This window comes from Rhinichthys klamathensis, unplaced genomic scaffold (assembly GCF_029890125.1).
Source record: "Rhinichthys klamathensis goyatoka isolate OS25496 unplaced genomic scaffold, OSU_Roscu_1.1 h1tg000229l_1, whole genome shotgun sequence".
Taxonomy (NCBI): Eukaryota; Metazoa; Chordata; class Actinopteri; order Cypriniformes; family Leuciscidae; genus Rhinichthys; species Rhinichthys klamathensis.
In genome coordinates this window covers 2,774,306-2,794,593 of record NW_026606753.1, presented here as the reverse complement: position 1 = coordinate 2,794,593, position 20,288 = coordinate 2,774,306, and the positions used below count along the sequence as shown (strand labels likewise).

Here is a 20,288-nt window from a genome sequence, read left to right as displayed (position 1 = left end):
GTTAGAGTATATGTGGTGCGTTATTGACCTTCATGACATTAGGCACAGTTGTCTTTGCATGTCTCACACAGCTATCATGAAAACAGCAAAGTAAAATTAAATAAGAACATCAACTCTTGATTAATTTTGACTGCATGATTGAATTAATTAATTACAAAACAAATGCATATTTACTCTCTGAAAGCCAGGCTAAATAAATAAACACGTTTACTGCATTCCTAACATGGGTCAGACCCTCAGTCATTCTTCGATACCAAATACTTACAGACATTGCTTGTTTTGTCACATTAATACCAGAATAGGTTTAAAAAAAACTGATTTCTTATACTTAATTTAATAAAAGAGTTGTATTGCAAATTGTTTGATTCATTGTTTAATGCAGCTCAAAAGTGTAACTAATTTACACTGTGCTTACAATTGTTTGATGTGGATGCTGCTCCACAGGGCACTGAATTTACTTGAGTTTGTAGACAAGGGATGTCAAAGTGGGGAAGGGGCTTGTGCGGTCTCACAAAATTTAAACTTAAATGCAGTCATGCACATACTTAGAGAAAATTGATGCCATAGGTCAAAAAAACACAAATCTAAAATAAAAAATGTATGTACAAAATCATATATATGTTCAAATCTTATACGTATATGATATGTTAAAATCCTATATCAATACAAAGTAATTCTGTCATGATGCTGATGTATGTCAGAAATGTTTTCATGACTATTCCCTGTATTTTATTCTACAGTAGATGGGTAAGAAGGAGGGCTGTATCTGAACGCTTTGTTCACAGACCATTAGGCAGCGTCCATGTGACTGAATCACTTTCCATCTTTCTCAAAATTCTCGGTAACTCTCACTGGATATGCCCTAGTGCTGCTTCTCAAATGCTCACAAATACCCAATTGTTCTAAAGCAACATCATGTTTATTTGTTTATTTGTGGCCGTTTCAAAGAATGGTCAGTGTCGAAAGAGGCCTGACTGTGCCTGATCATTGATACAAACACCAGCCAAGAAAGCTGTATGTCACAACCAAAAATGTGCACACCCTCAAGCCATTCAGAAACTACACTGAGCTGTGACGTGAAAATCAGCAGAAAGGGGGCAATACTAATTCATTTAAAACTTTTAAGAGCCCTACAAATTAAGAATCAGGCACTATAAATGTAAATGTTTAAATGTTGCTTGCAAAAAGTTATTTGTCAGAATACCAATTTTTTTTAATGTAGAAATATGCTTTTTGCTGCTAGATTTTGTTAGTTAGTAGAGTTGTTATTACATCCATCAGCAAGTATTATTGGAGACATACCAGAAAATCCCTTGGACCTCCTGTTCTATGGGCCAGTGTTCTTGGACTTGGACACTGACACTGACACCAAGCAGTGCAGATGCACAATAGCAAAAAAAGAAGAAAAAAAAGGGTAACACTTTCTTTAGCTGTCCTTGTTACATGTACTTACTTTAGTAATAGTAAATTATGCATAACTACATTAAACTAACCTTAAACCAAACCCTGTAACCCTAACAGTATACATGTTGTTAATGAATATTACTCAGTACCTAAATGTATAATTGCACTGTAGCAGGGATGCCTTAAAATAAATAAATGAATAAATAACAACAACAAAAAGATTCTCCTTTACAGGTACCATCTATTCTACAAGCCACAAGTATTCAATAACCTAAAATGTTGTAATGTAACAATACATTTATGTGTGAAATTAATGAGGACAAAATTACTGAGTGAACCTTTACTAATTTATATAACATTTATACTATGTTTACCAAGAAGAAAATCACACTGCAGTTCAGAAAAGAGTGATATTTCTATCCAATTTCATTTTAGTGTATGAGAACTTTGAGGATAAAAGTAATTTGGACAGCTCAGACATATGCAAATTATCTAAAAAGGGAAATATGAATAATTAATTATAACTTGTTATGATAAATTATAAATATTTTGATAGGTTAATAGAATTAACTTGATGTAGCTAAATTAATATTACAATCAATTAATCTGTTCGTCCAGCGAAAACACTCAGTATTGATCGTCTATCAACTCTCAGAAATGATTTTTGCATGGTCATTGAAAAATAACTCTTTCTTAGCATGTAGCTGTGATCGCATTGTTAAAGTGACGTTGATTTACAAGCAGGAACCAGAATCAAAACTCGTGTGAGATGTGCACAAAAGTTCATTTAACTAAATCACGAACACAAACAATCTACGAAAACACATAACGCACAATCACACATACATGGGATGGGATGGGTAAAATATGACAGTGAAAGTGAATGAAACTGGAACCAGAAACAAGGAATGAAGCTAAAAGAATTATTTAACCATCTGAACAGAACCATCAGTTTCTTAGTTTAAAGCACCTTGTTAACAAGGGGTCTACTGCTTACTAAACCTCTGCTAGTTAGTCAATTGTACGATACTTGCAATGCCTTAGCCATTGAACGAGCGTCCGGATATGCACTCTCAGGAGAAAGTCTTAAAGGTTGAGCAGTTCAATTCTTCCGTGTGAAGGGTGTCGAGACTTCGGTGATGTTAGTCTGACTCTGTTACTGTTGGGAGAGTCTTGGCTTGATGGTTTGAGGCCTGGAGAGGTCAGACACTACACATACCACCAAATGAGTGAAATGTAATTATATTGAAACGAAACTTTCATAATTTGTTTTATGAATTATGAAAAATACTTGTCTCACCTTAACTGAAATGTCAGAAATACTTTAATCATGAACAAAACATTCTGAATATTAAATCTTTTTTGGTTGGTTTTATAAAAAATAAATTTAAAAAAACATGCTATATAATGCAAAACTTCTCTTGACCTAAGATGGCACAAAATTCTACATTTAATGAATGGCGATGCTACCCTGGATGCCAGCCCGAACCCCGCCCACAACATTTTTTGGTCGGGAAGTTCGGTCTGGACTCGCTCCATTGAGGAGTAATTATGATCAGTCAAAAAATGTTCGGGCCAATCAAATTGCCAGGGCGGGCTTTATACGATGATGGACAGATGATCTGCAGGGACGTAATCATCACTTTATCAAAGAGCGCTTAAAGGGGTCATATAATGGTACATGCACTTTTACAAGTTGATTGTACTGAAATGTGTGTTGGCAGTGCCTGTACACAACCATCATAAAATGATAAAAATCCATCCAGTGTTTTTGTTTTAATCTCCTTATATGTTTTCCCCTGCCTCAAATCAAGCCGTTCGACCGTGTGACGTCACACGGTCGGAAGCCCCTCCCACGATTATTGATTGACAGGAGCGTTTCAACACAGACCCGCCCTCGCTCATGAGGGAGCTGTCAATCATAGTCTACAGAAGAACGGAAGTGAGTGTAACGTTTTATTAAACTTTATATTAATATATTAATCTTTGCAAATCGCTAGCTGCACGCTTCACAATGAATGCGTCTAAGGTTTACACTAAGGGTACATTACGGCATGTTTTCTATGTATGACGTTCTCAATATAATTCATAATCCCACGTTTATACTGAACAACGCGTTATGGTTATTGTGTTATTGTGTTACAAACGGTGTACGCACAGAACAGAGAGGCGGGGTGAGCAAAGCTCATTATCATTTAAAGTCATATGCACTGAAACGGCGTGCTGAAAACAGAGCTGTTTTTGACCTGGTAAAATAAGTGTTTTCTTACAATACTAATGAGAATTTTTAATTAAAGTATATTACAAACTTTTAATTTAGAACCTAAAGAATCATGTTAGCTTGTACAAAAATGCCATTATATGACCCCTTTAACTGGTTTCCCTCAGAGATGACTGCCGCTGGAGAACCCTGTGGTCGTTGTGGTTTCTCCTTTGGTCGCACTCATAGAGGACCAAGTAAAAGAAGCAACACTCGTTATTTTACTTCTTCCAGCGTGCATTTGAGTTCTGTAGTTGACAACTGTGCTATGCAAAGTAGTTGACTTACTGCGTTGCTCTCATTGGTTGTAGGTCTATCCAATTGAGTGCAGAGTTGTTGTTTTTTCCTGGTTCGGTTAAGACACGCCTCATAATCAAAGCCCTATGGAGCAGTATCAGACTCACATTCTGACTAGAATATGAGTTTGACGAAGTCAGGCTATGGCGATGCTCTTCTTAATTACAAATGTACATCTAATTATGAACATTTATAAGATTAGGCCTAGTCCGTAAAAACAGTTTAGTGGTAAATGATCTAATTTTGTGTCTTTGGGAAAAATACGGTGTCATTGTATCATTTTCAAAGGTTTTGTGTCTTTTTGTTTATGGGGATTTTAGATTTGCGGAGTAAAAAATTGGCACAGAAGAATCAGAATGATATTAAAATAAGAATAATATCAAGTAATTTTCACATCCTCTAAAATTTTAGCTATGGCTTATCCTCTCTTTGAATAATTTTACTTTTTATGCTGACAACTAAATATGCAAATGTTTCTATTTATTTCCCTTAATAAAACATTGACTGATGCATGATCATCCTGATACTAAATGTTACAATTTAAAAGTAAATACACATTGTTCTTAAAGGGGCCTCTTCTTCCATCTTCCATACAAGTTAAAACTGTTGCAGTTCTGAATGTAAAGCTTTTATTTTAGGTGTGAACATGATCACTTCCTAGACAGTTGGATAGAAAGGACAGTTTATGTAATTAATTTGCTACTAATTTTACTACTTTCACTGACACACATCCAAACATATCAGACGAATAACCCCACACTATTGTAAAAGAAAAAAAATGCTAAAACCAAAAACTACTTGCTACAGTCTAAAATTTTTAAGATTCTGTTGTAGAACAAATAGCACTATAAAACGGAAAGTAAAACGAAATACTGTCAGTGTCAGAATAATTGCAGTAGCCTACATCCCTGGAATTCCCATTCCTTTCTACACACTGTATGTGTGCAGTGCAGCTAATCAAACACTTGAGAAAAAAAATGAGAAAAGTGTACAACGTAGGCTAAATGTATGCTTTATTAATGGTGTGTGTATAGGCGTTCCATAGTAGGCTATAGCATACTGACAAAATAATGAAGCCTACATAATTAAACAGGTTATAATAGAAGTGTTAACAATATGGTGACCAATACATTGCTAAATCTAAAGTAATGTTGGATGCTGAGGCCGGGAGTCATAATTATTAGTTATAACATTGCGTCTCTTTCAATATAGCTATAGGCTACTTTGATTTTTTTTTGTCTTGGGCTACCTCCCGCTTTGACTTCCAGAATTCGACTAGGCCAACTGTGAATGTGTTTTTATAAATTGTGGACACAAAGAGAAAACTCGTTCTCGCGATTGTTCTGTTTTAATTGGTTTGATACCAGTTAAAAAAAAAAAAAAAAAAAAAAAAAAAGAAACATTAACAGACTCTCTTACTGCTTTATCGTGTCATTGTAGCTCCAAGTCTTCCTGGATCAGCTGTTTGAATGCGCATGCGCAGTACAGTACTGCAGCACGGTTTGCCGTGACGTTAAGAGGCAAGTCCGAACAAATATCTCCCTACGTGTAATAATTATTAGGCACAACAGCTTATGAAGGAGCTGATTCAACTCATTTACGCAGCGCAGTGGAACATTTTATGTCTGTGACAGGGAAGATTGAAATGCAGTGATTATTTTCGCATATTGTCCTCATTGCTTTTACCTGTCAGAGTGAAATTCTTCATTGGACTGATGATGAGGATGCATGCCGAGGATGAACTGACCAAAGCAGCCGCCACTGGAAACACTTGCCGTGTTCAGTTTTTACTTTCTAACAGAGTGAATGTCAACAACGTTAATAAATTCGGAAGAACGCCTATACAGGTAGGCAACGTTTTTGTCCTATTAATAGCCTAATAGGCTACATCAGACGGACTGCACATAGGCTACACAATATTATTTCACTACAACAGAAGGCATTTAAATGTATGCGAAAGGTCAAATTATTTCATAAAATGAATATCACTTTAGGATTTTGCTTAATTATTTCTCGCAGTTGGTTTAATAGGCTGGGATTTAATTTGAATTAATTAAGGCCTATTAATTAATTTTCTTATTGATTTATGTATTAAAAATGCCTATTTATCCTAACATAGACTAACTGGAAATATTTTTGCCATTTATAATAGCCTATATGGCCTATTGTCATTAATGACTTTTAATAATGTCATTGATGTATTTTTGTTTTGTATAGTAGCCTAGGCTATAAAGAATATTCATACTATCTTAGCACTAGCCTAACAGCCTATTTCACTTTATATTTTAACATAGCACCAGTAAATGACCTTTATTTTTAAACTCGAAGAAAAAAATTGTAAAAAAAAAAAAAAAAAAAACTTTTCTGTTTTATTTGTCTTGATTGTAAGATAGCTATAAGGTAGATTTTTAGCAACTGGACGACGATATAAAATCATGTGCTTCAAAGAACAAAAAAGTGTCTCGATGTCACATTTTAGTATTCTTAAATCTACTTATCCTACTTGATTTTTTTTTTTTTTTATCCTATTCCTAAACTGTGTAAATTATGTCAAAAGAGTGCTGTTTTTAGCCAACCAATACCTACTACCAGGATGGGTTGTAGCCTAATAGAAAACCTGGACGTTTACATTCTGCCATGGATTTAATGTCCAGTTTTATTAGCTTATTCAAAATAAATAGCCCCCCAGCCCCATCACAATTAACTACCCCCTCACAAACTGCAAACATTTTAAACCAGACGTTAAAAGCATTTTATTAACAATGTGGTCACGTACAGGCTATAATTTCGTTACTAATTTCTAGTCGGTTCAACTGATGGTGTTATACAGCTCATTCCATGTTGCAATAGGTAGCCTACATTCTGTAGCCTACAGGATTAAAAAAAAAAAAAGCTGGAGGGGTCAAAATAAAGTGCCTACAAAGTAAAACGATGTCGGCTAGTTTCTTAAACTTAAAATGAACAGACAGCAAAAATGCAGAAACTGTAAAACCACCGTATTGCTTGAGGTGTCATGTCAGGCTTATTGATAGCCTACGCTTTTAATCTTTTAACGAAAGATGTATCACAAGTGCGCATAGGCTACTCATACGCACTTAACTGATAAACAATAGTAAAGGCTAATAAAAACATGAGATAATTATTTCATTATTACTGCAAAAATTAGAATAACCTACAATTAGCCTACAATGTTCTTACTGCACGAAAGAAAATCTGTTCCTTAATGATTAAAATAATGCATTTCTTTTAAATGGAACAGTTATATGCCAACGAGTAGTTTTTTTCTGAAAGCGAAAACATTTCACGTTTTTCGCAGGTGATGATGATGGGTAACACACCATTGGCTCACCTGCTGCTGAAATATGGAGCGGATCCTAATCTGCCTGATCCCGGGACAGGAAGCACTCCTCTGCACGATGCTGCCAGAGCCGGATTCATGGACACTGTGCGGCTTTTAATCCTTTTTAACGCTGATCCCAATGCAACAGATCACTGCAATTTACGACCTGTGGATGTGGCACGGCAGGCTGACCATGTGGACGTGGTTGAATTTCTTAGTCGTTTTTAAAAGCTAAAGTTTTTTTTATCTTAACATATAGCCTATTTTTCCACAAATGACAGGCCTATATATAGGCCCTAGGCTATTTTAAAAAGTAAAGGAATGAGCGCAGTTTGTTAATGCACTTTAATTGTGATTTATTAGGCTAGTCTACTGACTGTGGATACTTGCAGTTTAGGCTCAACATTTTAAGTAGCCTATAGGCTATGTTTTCGTTGAGAATTTTTTGTTCTTCATTTTTGAATAGGCAACAGCATCTCCGCATTATGTTTGGTATATAAGAAACCCAAACTTAATTCAGTCTGAAGCATAACGATGTTAGCCTACTAAACTGTAGAGGCGGCGTAGCTGATACAAATTATTTACTAGACTAAAATATTTGTTTTTAACTTAGGCATGGTAATGAATGATGTGGCTATAAGGAATCGAATCGATGAAATATAACGAAATCAAGTCGTCCGTTTTGAGCAGCATCACAATGCAATAATAACGCGAGATGTAGCCGCTAGGCAACATTTTGGTGAGCCGTTTCGTCAGTTCTCTCTCTCTTTTTTTTTTTTGTAAAGATATTTTCGTTTGATTTACTATATTTTATGAATAAGCTTGAATAAAACTAGGCCTACTCAACCATGCAAGCTTAAAATCTTTTTTTTTTAAACGAGGCCAAATATGCACTCGATAATGTAGAAAAACATATAAAAAGCCTTTTAGCTTTTACATATGTGAATGTTTTTAAAATTGTATTGCCATAAATTAAAGCCCAAGTATAAGCCATAAGAATAAGTTAAAGCCATTCTGGAGTGCCTTGGACTAGTTTTTTTTTTGTAATAGCCTATAGCGCTCTTTGCATCTTGTGTTCTATGAAGCTTAAATTCTTTATTTTGTTCTTTAAAGCATACACTGTTTTACTGGGTTTTATAGAGTCCAAAGAAACATTTCGCTTGTGCGGAAAGGAATGTTTGTTATTATTGATAATTTTGATTGCAGACATTTTTGCTTTGCCTACATAATTTTTTCTCCTGGCTGCAAATAACCTGTGTGGAATACAGATACTGGCACTACGAGTTAGAGAACTAAATGTAGATAACTAAATAATAAATAAATAACATAAAACATGTCATTTTTTTAAAGATGGATTTTGCATAGAGAATTACTTTTAAAGTACCAAAAATGTCTGGTTATTTGTAGAATTACCTATTAACTTGGGAGTTTATCTCTATCTCTATTTGTAAAATTATTTCTGCAAGGTATTGGCAAGCTGACCTAATCTCGTGGAAAGAACAGAAAAAACAGAATAAGTTCAGAAACTACTAAATCAAAGTCAGATTAGGAAGGCCTCCATTTTGAAAGCAGAAATATTATTTCTAATATTATTCATATTTATAAAAACAATGAACATATTTCTGTTAAGATTGCTTGAGGGAAAAACACTGCAGAAAAAGTTTTTTTCTTTTCTTTTTCTGACAAGCAACCAGTTTAACAATTTTTGTTAAAAATAGACAAATGCACAATATTAACAAATGCACTGCTGACTCAAAATGGAGAAGTTTCAGCACTGCTCATTAAAATGTGGCAAAATGAATGGAAAAAAACGCATACATTTATTTGTGGTTATGAGAGAAATGTATTTAGCTATATAAACAACCAAATACACTACTACTATATTTACTACATTTAAAAGGCACTGAAAAAAAATCATTCAAAAAATATCCTGTCCATTCCCTCTACCAATGCTCCATGCATTATGTCTAATTGTTTACAAAAAAAACAACAACAATACAATACTGTATTTTAAAGAGTGGTAACTGCACATTCCTGTCAGTGTGGCTGACAAACAAACCCCTTTTATTTATTATTTTATTTAGGTTAATATAGCAGTAACAATGACACACTTGTTTACAGATACATGATTGCATTTGTGGACACCACATCTTCGTGACTCCTTGATGGCAGAGTACTTTAATGTTTGGGCAACATTACTGAAGACTGTGACATCAACTGGACAACAACAGAAAGGAAAACAAATTATGACATGGAAAGTTTCATACATGTCAGATTTAGAGAAAAAAAAATCTATTATAATTACATATATTAAAAATAAAATAAAACAGTCATTTATTAATTTCAAGAGCTTTAAACTCACTTTTTGTGCATTTATTGTGCTCTCCCAGTCCATCTGGCTGATCTGTGGGATTGCTGTGAGCAGGATGCTGCTAGCTTTGTTTGCGTTCTCCTTCATGGTTTTTAGAACTTTGTCCACACTCACCTAGAATAAAAAAAAAATAAAAAAAATATGGAGCTAAGTTTGGTACATACAGGTTTATAAAAATATATAGGAAAACCTAAAGTAATGGTACATTAACAAAATGGCTATTAATGGACCAGCAAGCCACAGAGGATCATTAACCGATAAGATATGAAGGAGCAATGCATCCGGATCTTAAAATGATCACATTTATACTTAAAACTACGTTACCTACAAACAAAATCATTTAAAAAAAAAAAATCCATAAACATATCACACTGTTAAGTCTCTATGAGTCTCACGTTTGCCCGTGGCCACTCAGATAATGCAGATAAGGTTGCCATGAGTCATGTATAACCTGTCACAAGTTAAAACTGAATCCGGAAGACATTTTATGCTCAAGCAACAAATGGTCTATTGTCTCTAATGCCTGACTTTGTAAATCATAGTTGTCTACAGCTACATTGTGCATTCAAATTCTAGGATCTATAGTTAACCTGCTAAATTAAGACAGCAACAAGAAAAATCCATGTGATCAAGAAAGAAAACTGAACTGTAGACTGTTTTTGATCACCAATGTTTTCCTTTAGAGGAACTGACTAATTGGCTGGCAGCAAAATGTGTATGATTGTCTGTGCATGAGTCAGAGAGAGAATGAGAATACAGGACAGGGACGGAAGGATGTGGTGAAGTGGGGCGTGAAAACTAGAGGTCAGCAGCAGGAACTCGGAAGGAGGACTCTGAACTGCGAGGGGAAGTACACATTGCTTCAAACTACAAGCCTAACCGGTTGTCCGGCTATCGGAAACTATAATCTGTAGAGAGTTTATTGACTTAAAAAGGAATATCCTATAACAATCCTTCTAAACCAATAGGATACAAATAACTTTGAATGAACACAATAGCAGCACATTTGGCCTTTATTATGGACTTTCTCTGACATGGCATCAAAAGATTGTATACACACTGTCGCTGTTAAAACTCATATGGTCTAGTTGCAATGAAAATTAACCATAAAAACTTTTTTAATAACGAAGGGCCTTTATGTGGCATGTGTAACCAAGAGACGAATGCTTATATTTATGGCACTCTAATTAAATTGTAGAGAAGCAGCAGACTAGTATTAAAAAACGGATAAAAAATAAAAATAAAAAAACTCAACGTTTCTAGAGTGAGTATTTGCCACAAACATAAGAACCAATGAAATACCAGGGTTTGTGTGGGTCCAAGGTTGTAGATATTTATCAATCGTCCTTTGACCCAAAATAAATGACTAAATTACTCAAACATTACATTGTGTAGTTTATTAATAAGGCAGTGTTTGGTAACACTTTGCACTTGAAATTTGTAATCTTTTGAATGTGTATTTTGGCACAGAATTACTCAGTTAAGTTTCCATTCCAGACTGAAAACAATTCCATTCAATCCCACTCTGTGTGGGAGTAACATCAGAAACGTGCAGCTGTGCATGTGCACAGCTTAGAGGGAATAATGGCTTGAACTCAACTGATTCAAATGAAGTTTACTTATCTAAATGGGGTCATTCTAATGACTTTTCTGGTTTTTAATTTACAGTTAATTATTATAAATGCTATAACCCAGGGGCTTTCAAACTGGGGTCTGCTGACAGAAAACTTACAGCATTTCTACAATTAAAAAAATAATTTACTTTATTTATATATTGTTTACAAACAATATATAATAAATAGTACAACACCACCAATATAATTGAACTCCTGGATGTCCTGAAAAATATGAATATGATTAAGCAGGTACACACAGACTCAGACAGAGGCTTCTATCTGCTCACCGCCTCTTCGTGCTCTTTCCAGCAGTCATAATCAGTTGCCATTGCAATACTAGCATAGCACAGCCCGGCCTCCTTGGCAAGAACCACCTCCGGTACTGTGGACATGTTAATGACATCAGCACCCCACTGTCTGAACATTAGGCTCTCTGCCCGAGAGGAGAAACGAGGACCCTCTATGGTCACCATTGTCCCTCGAGTATGACACTTCACACCAAGTGCCTGGGCAACCTCCAGGAGAACCTACAAGAGGAGGTAAGAAAAAGGTGAAGAGAATAAGATAAGATGAACAATAAGGACAGAGAGCTGGGAAATGTCACTAACCTCTCTTGTCTTGCTGCAGAAAGGTTCAGCCATTGGGATATGACACACACCTGGGGGGCTGGTGGGCTGCCCGTCATAGAATGTCTGAACACGTTTTGTTGTCCTTGATTTCAAGGTGGTGTGGGACATTTTGGCATGGAATTAAGAAAAGGAAATGAAAATGAAAAAGAATATGCATACTGATAAGGTGAGTTGTGAGGAACAATAAAGAGTTTTACACCAGACGAGAAGTATCGTCAGGTACACTTGACACACCATTTTGTCTATACTCATGTCCTCAAGTTCAAGGCGGTTCTAATCACCATACAGGCTAATCTTTGCTTCAACAATTAACACGGTGGCAACAATGAGTTTAAAGTTCGATGTATGACAAAACAGTCCAACACCACCAACGGCAGGATTTTAAAGGGGACCTATTGTGCTTTTTACAAGATGTAATATTAGTCTCAGGTGTCCCCAGAATGTGTCTCAAAATTACCCAAAGATAATTTATTTATACCATGTTGTAACTGTCCATTTTGAATGCATGTCTCTTTAAATGCAAATAAGCTGCTGCTCCCCACCCCTTTCTAGAAGAGGGCAGAGCCTTTACAGCTCCTGCCTCAGCTACTCTGCCAAAAAAAAAAAAAAAAATTCTGTTTGGTTTTGATTATCATCTCTATCGCAGTCACGCTCAGGTGACATGTTCTTCATCATCATGAAAGTTTATTATCTGCATGCGTTTTAAAGCCATATCAGTCTAAACTTCTGATATGGTTTTCTGAGCACCCACATCTAAAGCACGCACACAGAAAGCTGGATGTCAGTCGATGGGTCCCATGAGTATTAAACTAAGTTCTCTTTCACGTGGTATTGCGCTTAAATGCCAAATACACAGTTATGTCAAAAGCACACAAAGTTCACATAAACACAGTCAGTTATGTCTGTTAACTTAAACAGCAAGTAAATAAATCGCATGTGTATATAAGACCCCTTAAAGGGGTCATATAATGATACATGCACTTTTACAAGTTGATTGTACTGAAATGTGTGTTGGCAGTGCCTGTACACAACCATCATATAATGATAAAAATCCATCCAGTGTTTTTTTTTTAATCTCCTTATATGTTTTCCCGTCTCAAATCAAGCCGTTCGACCGTGTGACGTCACACGGTCGGACGCCCCTCCCACAATTGTTGATTGACAGCAGCATTTCAACACAGACCTGCCCTCGCTTGTGAGCGAGCTGTCAATCATAGTCTGCGCGGACCGACGCGGTCATTGTTGATATGCTGGAGCACTGTCTATGAGCAGAATGGCGTCAAAGCAATTGTGCTGTTCTGTTCTTGGGTGTAATAACGAACACAGCAGTCATTTTAATGTTCCTAAATCCGAACCGCTGAAGACACAGTGCCTGAGTTTTGTTTTCGAAGGGAATATTCCCCACAAGCAACGTCAATGGTTTCATGTTTGCGCGAATCATTTCTCACCAGACTGCTTTATAAACGAGGGTCAGTATAAAGCTGGTTTTGCTAAGAAGCTGCTCCTGAATAAAGGATCGGTACCAACTATTCAGCTTCTTAGCAAAACCAGCTTTATACTGACCCTCGTTTAAAGCAGTCTGGTGAGAAATGATTTCAGTACAATCAACTTGTAAAAGTGCATGTACCATTATATGACCCCTTTAAGCAGTTTTGTTACAGTGTTTTGGTTTCCGTGGCTACCCAGGTAAGTTTGAGTTTAGTTTGATCATACTTTCGGTCTCAAAAAGGTGGATTGGTTTTAACTGGCATTTATTGCCGTGGTAACTTAACAAGTTCAAAACAGAAACATTACCAGTGACCACCATCCCAGTTGTTTAAATATTAATACTAGTTTTTGACATGGGCAAAAGGGTTAAAGCAGTTTGGCCTACATTTGACATTATTTCACTATGCATGACACAATGGGCCAATGAAAGTAAAGACTTTCTAAAAGACAGAGGAACATGTCTTTAGGCCAGATCACTCAAAAGCAAATAAAAATATACTGTCTTCCCTGAATATTAATGTTTAATAAAAGATTTGATTTGACTAGTTTCCCAGGGATCACTGAAGGGGGTGGATTCCTCTTCTTGTATTATGTAATGAATTGGAAATCATAGTTTTCTTAACTCCTTAACTGTCAACCCGCTTTGAGTATAGATGTGAAAATGTACTATCCAGACTTAAATGGTTGTAATTGATGAATGCTTTGGAATACAGACCTAAGGTTGGTCTCAAGAAAAATGAAATTATTTATTGTAAAGCAAATATACTGTACTAAACATTTATTTTATTTTAAATATATATTTACCAAATAATTTTTAATCTAAAAAGGCTATAAAATCAAAGCCATATGTATAACCAAGTTGTGTTCCAAATATGAAGTTGATTTCAAAAATTGAAGTTCCCAAGAGATTTTTAGGAGAGATTTTGTTTAATGTTTTCTCCTGTCACAAATGAATACATTTTTGCCACAAAGTCACTTCTTTGTTCTTTCACAAACCAATCACCAAATATTAAACCTTGAGTCTCAGATGATGTGTTTTGTTAAGATTAGGTTAAAGGGGTCATATAATGGTACATGCACTTTTACAAGTTGATTGTACTGAAATGTGTGTTGGCAGTGCCTGTACACAACCATCATAAAATGATAAAAATCCATCCAGTGTTTTTGTTTTAATCTCCTTATATGTTTTCCCCTGCCTCAAATCAAGCCGTTCGACCGTGTGACGTCACACGGTCGGAAGCCCCTCCCACGATTGTTGATTGACAGGAGCGTTTCAACACAGACCCGCCCTCGCTCGTGAGCCAGCTGTCAATCATAGTCTGCGCGGACCGGCGCGGTCAGTGTTGATATGCTGGAGCACTGTCTATGAGCAGAATGGCGTCTAAGCGATTGTGGTGTTCTGTTCTTGGGTGTAATAACGAACACAGCAGTCATTTTAATGTTCCTAAATCCGAACCGCTGAAGACGCAGTGGCTGAGTTTGTTTTCGAAGGGAATATTCCCCACGAGCAACGTCAATGCTCTCATGTTTGCGTGAATCATTTCTCACCAGACTGCTTTATAAACGAGGGTCAGTATAAAGCTGGATTTGCTAAGAAGCTGCTCATGAAAAAAGGATCGGTACCAGATATTCGTGTTCCTGCTGAATCTCCAGAAGAACGGAAGTGAGTGTAACGTTTTATTAAACTTTATATTAATATATTAATCTTTGCAAATCGCTAGCTGCACGCTTCACAATGAATGCGTCTAAGGTTTACACTCAGGGTACATTACGGCATGTTTTCTATGTATGACGTTCTCAATATAATTCATAATCCCACGTTTATACTGAACAACGCGTTATGGTTATTGTGTTACAAATGGTGTATGCACAGAACAGAGAGGCGGGGTGAGCAAAGCTCATTATCATTTAAAGTCATATGCACTGAAACGGCGTGCTGAAAACAGAGCTGTTTTTGACCAGGTAAAATAAGTGTTTTCTTACAATACTAATGAGAATTTTTAATTAAAGTATATTACAAACTTTTAATTTAGACCCTAAAGAATCATATTAGCTTGTACAAAAATGGCATTATATGACCCCTTTAAGACTTTAAGGTTATGTTAGTTTTGATTGTAAAATAGCACAGTAAATTTTGACACTGCCCACATGCAGGATGAAAAGGTGTAGGCTTTCAAATGATACCTAATAATTAATGATAATTAATAAAATATGTGATAGGGCAAAAAAAAAAAAAAAGAGAAAGAGTGCCAAACTTCAAATCAAGAATTGTCTGTTTGAACTTATTAATTTTATTCTGCTCTTCTTATCTAGCTGTATGAGAAAACTCATGAAGGTCAATAACAAACTACATGAATCCACTAACACATAGGCTATGCATACTTAGCATGTGTAATTCTTTTTAGGATTTATTGCACCATTGACCACTATATTTTAACTATGAGAATGAATCAGGTATAAAAGTTTATATCAGTGCTCTGTGCACGTGTGGACGGTAGTGTTCATGTTCTGACAAAACTCAGCCTTGAAAGGAAAAGATATAGCCTGTGTTTTATCCAATTGTGTTTGCAGGGGTTGTTTATTATTATTATTATGAGACGCATGATGTGACCATGCCAAAGGAATAGTCTTGGCGTTCTCAGAGCCATCAAAATAAAGGTCCGCCACACCACCTTTATTTTAACACGCAACGTTAAAATAAAAGTCACAACAACAAGCGCAGCTTACATCACTTCAGAGTTCCTACTGGCGGTGCGAATGCAAAACCAGGAAAACGTTCCTAGGGGAACCATTTGGCAGGGGAACCGGGTTGCCAGATTGAGGACACGCAACAGGAGCGAGCGCAATTGACAATGGAAGGCGAGGAGACTTACAATGCAAGTTGATGATCATTTAGATTAGCTTTTTAGGTCGGGTAGAATCTGCGATCTCTGACCAAGTTCGTTTGCTGGCTTTCATGGCTGCAAAACGCTGTGTTTTCCACCTACTGGCAACCCGGGGTGTTGAAATACTATTGGGTAAATTGGCAGTGGGCGGAATCACACAGACCAAAACAAAAACAGACATTCAAACACAGAACACATATTTCAAAGTAAAATAACTGGCTGTAGCATTGTTTTTCAGAGAAACGTTATGTGAACTTAGCAGGTTTCCTAAATATCTGCAAACATATTATGGTATTTTCATGCTTTAGCGAAGTCAAAAAAATTACAAATTAAAAGTTTGTAATATACTTTAATTAAAAATTCTCATTAGTATTGTAAGAAAACAGTTATTTTACCTGGTCAAAAACAGCTCTGTTTTCAGCACGCCGTTTCAGTGCATATGCCTTTAAATGATCATGAGCTGTGCTCACTCCGCCCCTCTGTTCTGTGCATACACGTTTGTAACACAATAACCATAACGCGTTGTTCATTATAAACGTGGGATTATGAATTATATTGAGAATGTCGTACATAGAAAACATGCCGTAATATACCCTCAGTGTAAACCTTAGACTCATTCATCGTGAAGCATGCAAGCGATTTGCAAAGATATAAATATTAATATAAAGGTTAATAAAACGTTACACTCACTTCAGTTGTTCTAGAGGTTCAGCAGGAACACGAATAGCTGGTACCGATCCTTTATTCAGGAGTAGCTTCTTAGCAAAACCAGCTTTATACTGACCCTCGTTTATAAAGCAGTCTGCTGAGAAATGATTCGCGCAAACATGAGAGCATTGACGTTGCTCGTGGGGAATATTCCCTTCGAAAACAAAACTCAGCCACTGCGTCTTCAGCGGTTCGGATTTGGGAACATTAAAATGACTGCTGTGTTCGTTATTACACCCAAGAACAGAACACCACAATCGCTTAGACGCCATTCTGCTCATAGACAGTGCTCCAGCTTATCAACAATGACCGCGCCGGTCCGCGCGGACTATGATTGACAGCTGGCTCACGAGCGAGGGCGGTTCTGTGTTGAAACCCGGCTGTCATTCAACAATCGCGGGAGGGGCGTCCGACCGTGTGACGTCACACGGTCGAACGGCTCGATTTGAGGCAGGGGAAAACATATAAGGAGATTAAAACAAAAACACTGGATGGATTTTTATCATTATATGATGGTTGTGTACAGGCACTGCCAACACACATTTCAGTACAATCAACTTGAAAAAGTGCATGTACCATTATATGACCCCTTTAAATTTGTTTAGCGATATCAGTTTTAATATTGTGTCTGGATGAGGAGTCGATTCCTTGACTTTGAATAGCTCTAGTATGGTAGTCGACTCTAGTACCTTCAACAAAGGTCAAAGGATGTCTCAGTGTTAGCTGCATTCAGTATTGTTTAGTAGCTTTGTATTTCCTCCACCTCTTTTGTCTTTAAAATATTATTTTAAGTGAGGGTGAAATTAAAAGTGTAATGTCAAATGATTATAGACAAATTAATACTTACCTATCAATAAACTGGTCAATCAAAACAATGTCCCCAGGCTGGATGTCCTCTCTGAGAGAACCGCATGCTGTGGTGACTAGCAGGTGAGTGCAGCCCTCTTCCTTCAATGCCCAAATATTGGCCTGGTAATTTACATTGGTGGGCATGATGGTGTGTTGTCTCCCATGCCTTGTAAGAGGAGGAGGAGGGGGGGGGGGGGGGGGGGGGGGTTGTACATTAGACTTTTATCCTTCATAAATATAAAACCAGCAGGCATTTCAAGTAAAAGTCAAAGCAAATGTATTGTATATACATGCCAGTGTAATCACCTTGCAAGAAGGACACATTCAACATTCTTTATTTTGCCCAAAATTAGCGCATCAGATGGCTGTCAAAAGAGAGGAGGAAATGAGTGTCAATAAATAAAACTTCTGGCTATGCCCATCTGTGATATACTATGGTTACCACATGATTTAAAAGCAAAATCCTAATAATTTGTCATTTTTTTTTCAACTTCTCAGTTCAATTAAAGCAAATGGATATATTCATTTCCAAATATGCTCTCTTATAAACACGCATGTTAGAAAGCACAGCAGACACGATGCAGAGACACTCACCTTTCCAAATGGTGTGACTACATATCGTTCTGTTCTTTCCTCCAGGATATCTGGATCATCAAGACCAGATCCACCAATTATTCCTATCTATAAGAACATGAGATGCTGTATTATAGACATATCTAAAGGTGGGATGGTGTCTGCAGTTGTTTGTTTCAATTAAAGGGGTCATGAAATGCATTTTTTTATATTTACTGAGGTGAACTTAAAATGTTAGTATGATTTTTACATTGTCAAAAAATGTCATAATTTAGAAATAAAAGCTCTGATCTACCATGATTTTAGCCTTCTGATTTGAATGCTCTGTTGGAAGGGGCGTGTCCGCTGTGAGACTTTAATGTAAATGCCCACTGCTATCACTAACATCTTTGCATATGAAATAAGTATTACATGAGGATCTCTCTCGAAAACTTAACTAAGTTTTTACTATTACAGCTGTCGAGATAAACAAATCGTGAAAAGTGTTGATTATAGCATAATATTTAGATCTACTCCCGTGGCATGAAAGGATGCAGTGATGACTATGAGCAATGTAGCCGATGATAGACGACATGTCTGTTGAGCGCATTAAATGCAGTGATCTCGTCAATGCAACTCGATTTCTGCACTCTCACGAATGCTTTCATCATAACTAACAGTGCAAACACTATGTAAATAAGAGATTCATTGTGCAGTGTAGACAGCATCACTGATTATAATGGGAGTTTTGGTGAGAGTCCAGAACAATGATAAACTTGTGCTGTATGAATGACAGCTCCAGTGATTATAAAGGGAGCATTCTTTGATTGTTTTCTGTATATAATTTAATCACAATTTAAACAACAGATTATTTTCACGCTACTAAGAGAAACGATGTGAAACTGACAGTTTAGTCACTGGCTTGATTTACTGACCCACAAACATCAATCAATTAACATGTGCACCCAAGTGCACTAAATAACTATCTAATAAATAAATACATTTTCCAAACAAATTTCCCCTCATTTGCCCACCGACCATATCTGCCAGCCCACCCTTCTATAGCTGGCAAGAACCGGGCCTTTCTGAAAAATGGCAGAGGTTATGAAGAAAAAGGGTCAACACAGTAAATATTGACTCTTTGCATATATTCAATGTTTTTAACTTATGAAATCCTTACCTTTGTTTTACAGTGTACCATGGAAACATGTGGGGATTTTTTTTTTTTTTTTTTTACAAATACTGAAGTAGCAAACTTTGCGAAATACAAAATTTATGTCACTGCCAAAAAACAAGGAACACTCTCGTTGGTCTCTCTATCATGAACCAGGAAACAAAACTATTTAACCGTAAAGCATGTTGTTATATCAGGTTTTCATCATGCGCGAAACGGGCATGATGAATCTCTCATCAAGAGCGAAACGGGTTGCTGACATTGGAAGGAAAGTGCTCTATTCTAACGATTACAACACATAGATATTATTATAAAGTTAATGTTCATTTCAGAAGCCAAGTATGCAACATTTGGTTCTTTCGAGTGTTGACGTGAAAAGTACCACTCCCCTAAACTATTTTCTTACATAACTCACGTGTCATATTTCATGATGATAATATTCAATTTACCTTTATGTGACTGTCCGATGCCATTTTCTTGCAGCAATAAGCTATAACATCAGCTTCCTACTTGTTCTTGCTTGTTTTATGGCGCTGCGCAAGCGAAACAAGCGCAGTAGCGCCGCCTACTGTGATTCAACTAAACCCAGGTAATGAAATAATCTCGAACCCCACAAGAGTGGATCCAAGAGAAGATAACCATAAAACAACTACAGTTTAACGCTACTGTTAGACTTTGTGTTATGGGATGTAATTTAAGCACTGAAACTTATTTT

The 20,288-nt window shown here is 36.5% G+C and overlaps 2 protein-coding genes across 2 annotated transcripts; one reads left to right on the top strand and one right to left on the bottom strand.

Annotated features, from left to right (window-relative positions):
• The first annotated feature begins 5,551 nt into the window (after positions 1–5,551).
• Positions 5,552–7,543, top strand: cdkn2a/b (cyclin-dependent kinase inhibitor 2A/B (p15, inhibits CDK4)). The gene is made up of 2 exons (XM_056265131.1): positions 5,552–5,808; positions 7,278–7,543. The coding sequence occupies exons 1-2, from the start codon at positions 5,677–5,679 to the stop codon at positions 7,527–7,529; spliced, it is 384 nt and encodes a 127-aa protein (XP_056121106.1). The 5' UTR covers positions 5,552–5,676; the 3' UTR covers positions 7,530–7,543.
• Positions 7,544–9,338: 1,795 nt separating this feature from the next.
• mtap (methylthioadenosine phosphorylase) lies at positions 9,339–20,152 on the bottom strand. The gene is made up of 8 exons (XM_056265128.1): positions 20,023–20,152; positions 18,442–18,528; positions 18,154–18,212; positions 17,846–18,013; positions 11,897–11,999; positions 11,576–11,815; positions 9,664–9,786; positions 9,339–9,518 (listed from the first exon to the last, which is right to left on the bottom strand). Exons 1-8 carry the CDS (start codon positions 20,044–20,046, stop codon positions 9,480–9,482), a joined length of 843 nt encoding a protein of 280 aa, XP_056121103.1. The 5' UTR covers positions 20,047–20,152; the 3' UTR covers positions 9,339–9,479.
• Positions 20,153–20,288: the final 136 nt, after the last annotated feature.